Source organism: Amblyomma americanum, chromosome 4 (genome assembly GCF_052857255.1).
Source record: "Amblyomma americanum isolate KBUSLIRL-KWMA chromosome 4, ASM5285725v1, whole genome shotgun sequence".
Lineage (NCBI taxonomy): Eukaryota > Metazoa > Arthropoda > Arachnida > Ixodida > Ixodidae > Amblyomma > Amblyomma americanum.
The window spans coordinates 99,630,223-99,642,236 of record NC_135500.1 but is presented as its reverse complement, the minus strand read 5'-3'; the positions used below and the strand labels follow the sequence as shown (position 1 = coordinate 99,642,236).

General features: G+C 54.0%; 1 protein-coding gene and 1 pseudogene across 1 annotated transcript; one reads left to right on the top strand and one right to left on the bottom strand.

The window, feature by feature from the left end:
- Window positions 1–890: 890 nt before the first annotated feature.
- On the bottom strand, window positions 891–4,545 carry LOC144129711 (uncharacterized). The gene is made up of 2 exons (XM_077663808.1): window positions 4,492–4,545; window positions 891–1,766 (listed from the first exon to the last, which is right to left on the bottom strand). The coding sequence occupies exons 1-2, from the start codon at window positions 4,543–4,545 to the stop codon at window positions 891–893; spliced, it is 930 nt and encodes a 309-aa protein (XP_077519934.1).
- A 6,295-nt stretch (window positions 4,546–10,840) lies between these two features.
- LOC144129710 (uncharacterized) lies at window positions 10,841–11,791 on the top strand (annotated as a pseudogene).
- Window positions 11,792–12,014: the final 223 nt, after the last annotated feature.

The following is a 12,014-nucleotide window of genomic DNA, read 5'->3' as shown; positions in this document are numbered from 1 at the left end:
GGGAGCGTCGGGCTGCGGTTGCTCTTCGCGGGGCTGATGAGGGCTTGCGGATACGGGCGAACTTGGGCCTCGCGTCTTCGGGACCACCGTCGCCGCGCTCTACGCGTCAGATCTCCGCCTTCTTCTTGTGGCTATGTGGGGGGAATCTTCTCGATTTCTGCCACCCATATCGCGGGGGCACAGCTTGGAGCGGGGATGGGGAAAGGGGATGTGGGGAGGGGGATGACAGCTTGCAACGCGCGCTGGTGGTCCGTGGTGTCCAGGAAGGCAGGTCCCAGCAGCAGCAGTAGCCATAACTGGGGAGGGTGAACGGCACGCACTGGGAGTGGCGCTTGCACGTCGGGGGCTTGCAGGAGGCAGGCAGCCCATTTCCCCGGTCCGGCCGAAAGGCTGGGCGGAGGTGGGCGATGACTACAGCTCAGTCGGGTTGGCTGCAGGAGGCCACCATATGGCAGCCGATGAGGACCGCGGGGTAAACTGCTACAGGGTAGCAGCGCGGCGGGGTGCGCTAAGAAAACCCGCCGTTTTCGGCGGCGCGCAGGAGCTGTGGTTACAGCTGGGGCGCCAGCGGGCTGGCGCACAAGGGACCGGCGGCCGTGTCCAGGATCACGGGATGCGGGCCTGGTCGTACCGCCGGGGGGCTGCTTCAGGACAGCAGCAGGGGGAGAGGGAAAAAAACGCTGGATACCGCCATGGGAGACGGCGCGTCGGGGCCCCGCACGCACCAGTGCGCGCGGGGAGGGCATCAGGGGAGCCGCACTCCCATTCAGGGCACCACGGCAGGTGTCGAGGTGGTGAACAAGCTGCCGCCAAAGTCATCAGCTGCGCCGACTGCTGGGGGTTTCCAGGAAATATGGGCCGTGTTCTGGATCACGGGATGCGAGCCAGGCTTATAGCCGAGTGGCTAATCCCGTAGATTGTAGGAATTCCAGCAGCAGTCGGAAGGCCTCAGTCTGGCTGCGCTCTGGGTGCAGCAGGCCCTGGTCCGAGTAGGAGGGCAGCCCTAGGTTGCGGTACCCTGCAGTCATGTCACGCCGGGCGGCCTCTAGGTTCGGGCAGGCACAGAGGAGGTGGCCCAGAGTCTCGTCTGCCCCACAGAAGGAGCAGGCCGGGGACGGGGCTCTGCCATGTCGGTGTAGCCGGGCCTGTGTCCATGAGCAGCCCTTTCGTAGTCGCAGGATTAGGGTCCGTTTCCTCCGTGGCAGGCAGTCGGGTACCCGCATGAAGCGGACTCCTGAGGCCACGCGGGGATCGGGGTGGTGGGCCCGTACGGCCTGCCGAAGAGCAGGACGGGCGAAGTCCAGCTGCGTTACTTTTGAGGACACCGGGGAGCCATTGGTGTGGGCGGCTCCGGCCAGCTGATCCGCATCCTCGTTCCCAGTGATGCCAACGTGTGAAGGCAGCCACTGGAGGGAGACCGGACGGCCAGCATCCTGGATGGCCATAAGTCGGGCCGTAAGGTTGGCCACCGTGTGCTGCCTGGGCTGGTGCTGGCGCAGCAGCTGGAGGGCTGCTCTCGAGTCGGTTAGGATGACTGCGGGCTGCTGTCCAGGCAGCAGGAGGAGCAGGTCCGCTGCCAGGTGGAGGCCCGCCAGTTCAGCCGCCGTGGAGTTGGCAGGGAACCGCAGGCGGTACGACAGTGCTGCACCTAAGGCCGGTGCTACGCAGGCCGCAGCGGCCTGGCCTGTTGCTGGAAGTACCGAGCTGTCGGTGTAGACCTGGAGATGTCCTCCCAGGGACTCCTGCAGCAGGGTGGCAGCAGTCTGCTGCAGGGCAGCAACAGGTGTACGGCTCAGATCTCCGCCTAGGCTCCTTGCCGACCACTTCCCTGGCTGACCTCACTCACGACCGCACGCACCGAAATCAACAGACCAACTGCCAGCGCGCGGCGTTCCCGTCGCCCCCTTCGCATGGCAAAGAATGGAAATAAAAAAGGAATAAAAAAGACTCTTCAGGAGCCAGGCACAGAGGAATGCAGCTCCCAAAAAGAAAAAAAAGAGCACATGAAGGAATGTCGAAAGAATTCGGCACAATGCCTTAATCCCACGAGAAGTCATTGGGGGCCGCGAACAGTGCCGGGGCATTCAATCCGCTTCTGCTGTTCCCAACACGTGCAAGCGCTTGCCACCTGTATGGCAACAATGCTAGGAGGCGGAGGGGGAGTAGTTTTGAGTGACCCCTCCAGCGCTATGGTGAGAATGCCGTTCCCCCACGGGGGAAGGGGAAAAAGTCGTCGACGCCGCTCCGCGACATGTTTTTGGGAAACAAACTTCAAAGCTGGACTGAGGAAAAACGCTAAGGCGCCCGTGTGCTGTGCGATGTCAGTGCATGTAAAGATCCCCAGGTGGTCGAAATTATTACGGAGCCCTCCACTACGGCATCTCTTCTTCCTTTCTTCTTTCACTCCCTCCTTTATCTCTTCCCTTGCGGCGCGGTTCAGGTGTCCAACGATATATGAGACAGATACTGCGCCATTTCCTTTCCCCCAAAACCAATTAAAAAAAAGGCATGAACTTTGTGACAGGCATGCGCAGCATTGTGTATAAAAGGAGAATGGGCGGCTGTGTCACGTTTGACATGGATGCAGAGAAGGAGAGTTCAGCCGCTCCTAAACGTCGCTATAGACAAGAGAAGATTACCTCTTCTGATCCCGAGGTTGTCGCCTGGCACTTGGCTGCTCAACAAATAGAGAATGAGCATAAGACGACGAAGATAGCAGCAGTGTATGAATGAAAAGTTTTGCCTTAATTTAGCTGCGAACCCTCAAGTCTAGACTACACAATGGGGAACTACTATAGCCCTTGTATACCAAAGAAACTCCACCAAATCGAAATACTGTAGAGACAAAATTGAGACCGCTGCATGCTATTTCACTGATCATCGGGCAGTGTTCGTCTCTGTCAAGCAAAATGAATAAAAGAAGTGTATACCCAATGTCTCTCATTGCTAAACGTACAGTGACCACAACAAGCTCAACCAGGGAAACGTACCTCTCGCAAGAATTCTAGAGGTACTTATACTGTGCGATGTCAATGCACGTTAAAGAACCCCAGGTGGTCGAAATTTCCGGAGCCCTTCACTACGGGGTCCCTCATAGCCAGAGTCACTTTGAAACATTAAACCCCCATAAGCCAACAAAACCAAACATCTCGCTATGTATATCCTGGCATAGCCGAGCTAAGCCACTGCCATTTTTTTGTCAAAGCACGTGGAGCCCCTCCGTATACGCTCGCTTGGGACGGGTCTCACCGGCTTCGGTTTGTGGCTCCCATTGGCAATTGTTTGGGCAGAACCTTAGAGTCTGTCCGCGACTCCGGCAAGCGAAGCACACGATTTCCTCAGAATATCTCATGCCGCGCCTGAAGCCGTGTGACGGTTGGCGCCTCTGTTCTGGCGTTCTGTCAAAGGAGCAAGCTCGGGGTTTGGCTCTGTTATCTCGACGACGCGTTCTCTATCTGTGTTCACCTTTAGCGCCCCATTTCGCTCCTCATCCAATGCGGCCTCCACAGTTTGGTCAAAATCGCTAGGCTTGCGCGAGAGCACGAACCCGCGCACGGAATATCGCAAATAGGCCAAAAACAAAGCGGTCATTTCCTCTTTCCGTTGCTCCTCCTCGTATTTTTCAGGACCAATGATTTTCAACAAGAAATAAAAATCTACTGCTCGCTCTCTTTTCCCTCTCCCTCACTCCACAAGCTGCAATTTGCTCTTGCACTCGTCGCTTTGAGAGATCAAACAGTTTCGCTCGAACAGCCGAAGGAAGCGGTTAACCCCGCATCTCTCTCGGCGCATGCGTTTCCCGCACGAGGGCCGTCAGCTCCCTGCCGCAAGCATGCAGACGACGGCGATATGCCTTTCAATCGCGCCGCCGGAAGCGGCGGTCACCAGAGTGCCCGTCTTCGAGCGGTTCCTCTGTGCACCCCAACTTCAACATGGTGCGGCGATCCCTGAAGGCATGAGCCGACTATCGGCAGTCCTTGCAGAGCCGCTGTAGCGGAGGTGCTGTAATGGCCGCCCGTCGCTGCCCTCGCTGGACGGACGCCGTCTTGCGCAGCCTTTTTCGCGCAGCTCCCAGTCGTTCGCGCGGCAGCCCTTTTTGTTATCACTGAATCGTCGGGGATTTCGTAGCTACGGATTCACGGCAGCTTTCCCGAGCACCTCAGCTATGCATCGGCGGCGCATCGCAAGTCTGTTGTGCAGCTTCAAGGCCCTACTGATGCGGCTGTTCGAGGCGGTGTTCGCGGCGGCAGAGTTCATGGCAATGGTCGACTCCTAGCACGCACCCTGCATTCCTCAGCGCCTGAGACGACTGCACCGTGGCCGTCCACTGCGGTTGTAGATGGGAGAGACCTTCGGAGGCTAACCACCCTCTTGCTCCGAGTGCCCATGGATTAGCATGCTCTGCCTACTTCGCCGTCGCCCAGCCATCCTGTGGCAGCGGTTTGTGTTCGCGTCGATAGTGACTCCCCACGCCCACCGGATTACTTGTACCTTGATCTCGCCTCCCACGACGGACCGCGCCGCACGCGCGGTCTGCTTCACCATGGGTGCGGCGGTCCACGGCTCAAACCTCACAACGTCCCCCCACCCCTCCCCCCAGGCCCGTCTGGCTCCAAGCAGTATTATCCCCACACTCAATCGCTAGAAAATAAATCTCACAGGATCGTTACGAGGGTGTAACGCGTACGTTTGAGCGCTCGCTGTGCTGTCAGAAGCCGCAGGACAGAATGCTGCGTTGAATTCATGGTTAGAGCTGTTGGAGCCTTCTATTTCATCCCTGGGTTCCCGTTGGCGACGACAAGGTATGCTGGTTTAGGCACATATTTTTATTTCCGCTTAGCAGAACAAAAATGATATTAGAGCGAAAAGCTCAATACTACTCCCATGGTGAGCCTGAAGGTCAACGGCTCTTAGATTTGACCTCTAACGGGAGGCGCGCCGCTAGTGCAAAATCGCGCGCGGCAGTTGCCTCGATATTCTTCATCGACGCCATAGCTGCGCGCTTGGCAGTCAAGTTCGCCGCTGCGCCGGTTGCTGCTCGGCCGCTCCTCGCCAGCTGTGACATGTGATGTGTCACGTGATTCCCTCTTGCGCTTGGCAGTCACGTCCGCCGCTGCGTCGACCGCCGCTCTGAACGCTCGTTCTCGCACTGGTGGCACGTGATGCATCACGTGATTTGCTCTCGCTGAAGTCTTGAAAAATAAAGCTAAAGCAAAGCAACAGTGCCTAATCATGCTTAATTAACAGAGCATGGTCACACTAGGCTGATGGCGATCGACGGTCGATTGGCTGGTCGGTATACAAATGCCGTCGCTGACGCACCGGTCCGTCACGCTAGACCGGCGACGACGCCAGCGCGACCAACGACCCCGTATTGCAGTAGTGTAAAGTGTGAACTTAGCGGGAACTTGCAGAGTGTGCATGGTGGGGGACTAGTTGGTATATGACATTCTATAAACTTAAGAACTTTAAAACTTATTGGACGTGATGCTAGCCACGGCTGCATATGCGATGTGCGTGCACCAGCGAAGATGTGCTTTCATTCGGTGCCTGCGCATAGAACTGATCGGCGAGGCAAGCGACACGGGAGAAAACGCCGCACGACGGTGCCGCTCGTCGCCGTCGCCTGGGCTTGTGCGGCCGAGCGAAAGCTTCACGCCCGATGAATAGACGGCCCGAACAACTGCGCTTGTGTACCTTATCTGTATCGAAAAAAGCGAAACGAGGAGCTGCATTTCATATCTTCACACTTTCTTACCAATTCTTGAATTTAGGTCGACGGTGGACCGCCGGCCCCTTTCTTGACGAGGCCTAGCGAGTACGCAGGATTCGTGTTGCGGAGAGCGAATTCGCAAGTTTTAGCGCATGAAAAAAGCTATCGAGCGTAGATTCGGCTACAGTGGCCTCGAAGCGACGACTGCTTACATCGCAGGACGCGCGTTCAATAAGGGGGAAGTGCCAATATGTGACCCAGACTGTATATAGCATGTGCAGAAGGCAGCCGGCAGCAGCCGTCGGCGTCGATTGTGGACAACAAATCTGGCTGTTTTCATTAATTCAAATAATGTTTGAACGTATTTTTAGCTAAAGCGATTTAAAATTAAATCTTGGTGACATAAGAGGAAGCAGATACAATTAGCGGGAAGCGCCGGTATCCAACGCGATGCGTTTCCCAAGCAGACGATGTAGCATCATTTGCGCTTATTGCGGTGTTATCATAGTGTGTGAATGAGCAAAAGTGCAATTTGTGAGCAAGAGTACGTAATATTTAAGATAAGTATAACCCACCTTGCGTTTTATGCCACGCAAACAAGCAGTAGTGTTTGCGCACATCCATGTAAACCACCTCAGCGCGGGGAGCAGTTGTCGTAATTGTCTCAGTTCTGGGGCACAAGGCGCACGCACAGCAAAATGCTGAACGTTGTAATATTATTTTGGAGCATTAATTTATACGGCTGCGATTATTCATCGGTGCGGGCAGCGAAAGCATTCGAGTCGCTTGGGGTTTTGCAAGCGGCTTGGTTCCTGCAAAAGGGTTCTACGAGCCGAAGGGAATGTATGTTCGACTTACAAATGCACACATGCAGCGGGGAAGTCATCTCATTCGGCACTTTTCCCTCCTCCCTTCGTGCTTCAAGGTTACTCTAGTGCCACCTTGGGATTATTTGAGTTTAATTATCGAGCCGATGAATAGCGGACAAGGAATTTGTAGCCAGCTACAAAACGCCGCGGCTTTCACGGCGCACATCGGCGAAGGCATGCACGGCACGTGCCGCTTATCACATACGGGAGCACTTGACTGCACAAGAGAGACCGCACTCATAACATACGAACAGCATGCTTCTAAGCGCAAATAATAAAACAGGGATCCATCGATTGAGGATTAAATGCGATAAGCAGGGTATGCGTGAAAAAAGGCTATCATGGCAACTTTAAACGTTAACACGCCTTAGCTGTTTGTTGATATCCCCACAGGCAACAATGCCAAAGAGCATATTTTATAGTTTAAGCATCCATGAGTTCAAGAGACCTATTTTTCAATATTATTTCTGCTGCAGCCCCCATGACATCCAAACATGGCATCCGGGATCAGGAGTGGCAATAGATGGCGCCATTTGCTAAGAAGAAGACGAAGCCGTAGCGCATTGACGCTGGAGGCTCTCGTGCGCTCTGGTGCTCGAATTCGTGCTAGGCTTCGTTCCCTCGGCTTATTCCCAAATGCTGCGGCCTCGGAGCACGCCCCCAGTGTTGATCACGTAGTGTACTACCAGTGGAATCGCTACGGCCGCATCTGAAGATACGCAGATCCTGGCAAAAAGCAAGAACTCGTGTTCCGAGAATGACGTCGCACGCTTTGTGCATGGGAGCGTGAGTATCAACGCTTCGTCCAACGGAGCTTAGACCACTGTGGAAGAAATATGCCTGTTTCATTTGGTAATACGACACCGACGGAACTTTTTCGGGTGAGTTGAAACGGCAATACTTGCATGGACGGTGCGGCTAACCACTACTCTTGGCGTTGGAGACTCGAACACTTGCTACGTGGCCTTCACAGCGAACGCTCTTGCTCTGCGGGCGAGCTCCAAGAATGCTGGCTTATTGAAAACATATCCTCATGGAACAAGGCGTTGCGGTTGACAAGGCTTGTGCTGACAGATTGTGAACCGGGCAAGCTTTGCCCGCGTTCTTACGACGGCAGACATGACCAGTGGGCGAGATACCATGGTTCCGGCAATGAAAACGATGGGGCCTTCCTTATGGCCTGGCTTCCAAGACAGCACCCCTGCATCCGCGAGGTCTGTGTGCACGACCGAACACATTGATCGGCTCTCCTTCATCTCGTCTGTTATCGTTGGACCGGCGAACAACCTGCGGAGCGTCGTGCTTCATGCCAGCCATAGACTTCTTCCTGAGAGCAGATTTCTCCAAGCCTTTGGTCCTCCGAAGTGCCTGCGTGGGCTTGAAATTACCAACATTCACATCAGCGATGCCCTGGCGCCCGAGGTGGCCGATGTGCTGAGGGGAAACGGGCAAACTCTGCACAGGGTCAAGCTGATCAGCAACCATCCGTCTCGGGAATCTGCAAGCACCCTGCTTCTAGCCCTAGTCGCATGTGAACGGCCTGAAGACTTAGCCCTCCAGGGCTGCAGAAAGTCTTCCGCCTGCAACACCATGGCAGATGCCTTCTAGAGCAGCAGGTTTCTGCAGACGTTCTCCTGGGTTGGTCTATGCGAAACAGGTATGAGCTGGGAGCGCATAAGCGGACGGCGAGGTTGTCTTGACTGTTTGAGAAGTCTGTCTGACGCGTTAGAAGGAATTCTATCATTTCAGCACCTGGCTCTGGAAAAGACATCAATTAGTGACACAGTGGCAGACGCATTGGCAAAGTTCATGATTGGCCACCACTCGCTTCAAACACTCTCGATGCTAAATGGGAGCTTTGATAGCAGTGGGGCTACATGTATTGCCGAGGCATTATCTGCGAACTGCACTTTGGAGCACCTCAGTTTGCACAACTGTTCCCTTGATGCAGCAACTGTCAGCAAGTTGTGCGCGGCACTTCCTTTCAACGCTACACTGAGAAGCCGCGTTCTGCCGCATATTAACAGCACATCGCGAATCCTACAGGAGAAAAATTCCTCTCTTGAGCAGCTCAGACTGGAGTGTCCTGGCCACGTCCAATTTTGCCTGTTTATAGACCAGCTTTCGTTCGTGTCCGCAACCCTGGCACAGGCCCTCGGATGCGCTACAAAGATGACGATCTGCCACGGGGGGCTCGTCGGCAGCGTCCTGTGCTCTGTGTATGCCTCGTTGGCCTTGGATCACTCACTGCGCTCGTTACACATTGACTACGGGGAAATTGTCACTGGCAGTGATGGCACAACACAAGGAGCTCTCAAGGCATGTGGCTGCCTCCAGAGCTTTCACTTAGACGTGCGCAGGGCTTACAATGAGAGCGAGAAGACGGCCTCACTAATGGCCGAGATCTTTGGTGCCCCGATATGCAACCTACGCCTAAGGAAACTTCCGTTGGTCACCTCTCGGCTGACTTTGAAGACTACTCAGATGCTTTCGGTCCTGGTTGGCCAATTCAAGAGAAGCTTAGTTGAGCTACGCATCGGGAGCACCGGCAACATGTCCGACGCGGTCCTTGGCGTGCGTCAAGTGATGATCACACAGAATGTCTTCCTATCCAAAGTTAGCGTAAGGTGATCTGCCTGAAAAAACGTGGTGTGGCTTTTGAAGCGATAGACAACGCTAAATAGGAGAACCAGGACCTGCTGAACAAGGCAGTGAAATTCGTAATGAGCCTTGACGGACGTCCAACAGCTTCTGCCAAACATCGCTGCGCGTTTGCCTTCAGCGTATTTTGCGGTACCGTGCCGCTATACGCAACAGGAACACCTGGTGTCACTGCCTGGAAAATTCGAACCCCAGGTGTCCATGGACGTGAAGAAGGCAAGGTGCTATCTGGATGACAACTACATGATCTATGATGGAGTTGTGCGTGCAAGCGTTCTCTGCACGTTGACTGCTGGCGCTACATAGTGCAGTGCCTCAAGCTTAGTGATGATGTTCGATAAACGATTTCAAGGACATTGGAGGACTACTCCGGCCTTGTTTGTTGTATGTGTGTGTGTGTATTTTTGTGTGCATTAGCGTTCCTGACAATTATTAACAAACGTACTTATGCCCTTGTTTATTTGGCTTGTTTTTCGTGCCATCGCCTAGAACGGCGACCAGTGGTCAACGGTAACTTCAAACGAATATTTTCGACTCTTCTCACCCCTTCTTCCCCGTCTTCTTCCATCGACATGGCCAACTTCTTTTTATCATGGCTCGTGTCGCGTGCATCCTGATTTTTTTTTTTTGCATTTCTTTTTTTTCTGCAATGGGCGCTCCTTTTCTTATATGGGGGGAAAATCCGATTTGGGGGCTCGAGCACGACGTCCGCGCCCCGTCAGCTGAATGGGCCAAGGGCGGTTTTGGCTGCCCGACTTTTTAGAACTGCAACGGGGGAGGTGGGGACCGATATGGCTGGGACCCATGCATCCTCTGAGACAGCACACGTGAGAGGCTGCAGCCACTTTCATGCAACTGTGAGGGCCATTTGCGCTCATGAAGTCCGATGCCTGGTGGAGGCAGGCCTGGGTTCGTACTCAGGTTGGATGCACGAAATCCGGCTCTGAAGGCGGTGTACGAAAACTCAAAAGGTTTTCAGATACATTGCGATCTTCTTCCTGAAAGTGGGGGTCCGCCGTCCGGCTAGCGACGCGGCGGTTTCTGTTTACAGGGAAACCAGGACCTCGCGGTGAATTCTCCGTAGCTGGCCTCTGAAACTCAATCTCCCAGTGAAGTGACCCTACTGGCCAGCCGCACGGTTATAACGGCCGTCGTAGGACGTACGCCTAGGCAGGGGTAGTTAGTAGGTCCGAGTGCGATCGAAAGCTCCGATGTTGTGGAGTACCGGCAAGTAAACCCAGGTCATCTCAGCATCGTGTGTGCATGTGTCTTGTTTCCTTGTGTGCTTGGCGGTTAGTGCGCAGCACACTTTTGTCAGGACAACACAATCCAAAACTACACTAAAAAGAAGCAGCACGATTGACGAGCTGTCGTATCCTTAATTCTGTGACACATTGCACTGCAGTTTGTCAATCGCGAACATCAAGCGCAGGAAGCACTGCCACGAAGATGCAATGCGAACGAGCAGGAAGATTGCATAAGCTAGTCTTGAGGATCTCAGACTTAGCCGTTGACCTCAACATTTTATCGTATTGTTCTGAGCAAGAAAATAGGTCCAGACATCTATCGGCGAAGATGGCGGAGCTGGAGCGACGTCATGGACCGCCGGGGGTTCGAACCCTTGGAGTGTTCAAAGCGGACAGATAAAGTACCTAGAGCAACCAGGGATAGACTCAAAATTCCCCCGCTGCCAAAGAACTTGCATCCGGAATTTCACGAAGGTAGACGCGAAGATAGGGCTGCGGCCCTAAAGGGCAAATTTCGAGGTAGATGCGATGTGCTCTACACGGACGCTGCCGAATACGATCGCAAGGCAGCACACACAGCGGTAGTGGTTCGTGAGAGTGGAGACCCGGTCTCGTGCTGCACCGTTAAAAACACAAATGCAACTGGGGCAGAAGAAGTTGCCATTTCTCTAACTATAATGCAAAACGGTACAAGGGTGATAGTGAGGGACTCTAAGGCAGCCATTAAGAATTGTGATATGGGCAGAATCCCTGCTGCAGCCGCCAATATTCTGAGAGAAGGGCAAGTACCATCAGAGCTAATCTCACTGATCTGGTCCCCGGCTCATCAGGGCATGTGGGGGAACGACAAGGCGCACGCGACCGCTCGAGAGCTCACTTTCCGGTCGATCGCCGCTGACGTGCCGCCTCCACGCAAGGTACACCTCCCATCGGGTGACGAACTCACAACATTCCATGAAATAATTTCTCATTATAAGCTCGGTAGTAAGACCTATCCAGCAGCAGATAAACAGCTCAGTGGGAAAGAGGAAATCATGTGGAGGAAATTGCAAACCGGGGTGTTTCCAAACCCGGAATTGTACAGTAAATCGCAGCCAGAAGCCTTTAATCCTAGATGTACGCACTCCAATAGCATTGCAGATATAGTCCACATGGCCTGGACCTGCCCTTCTATAACGACCCGAATAGAAATGTGCAATCCTGGGAGACCTTATATTGCTCACCACGAAGCAGAACAACACAAAGTCATCGGTATCGCCCTGACCGCCGCAGAGTGCCAACGAATTCCTGCCTTCAGTTAGAAGAATAAATGGGGCTTTACGCTATAGCCTTCTACTCCGTCATTATTGAAGAGTGCAAATTAAAGTTATTTCTCTCTCTGTAAGTCGTCGCTGAAGCTTGCTTCGAGGCTCATGCGACTCTATAAGCGAGAAATGGGTTTCAAGCTGCAGAAAATCCGTGACCTGAAACCGCGCATCTGCAGCGTACGCCCATATCGCCTTTTCTTTTGGCCACTCAAGTTAC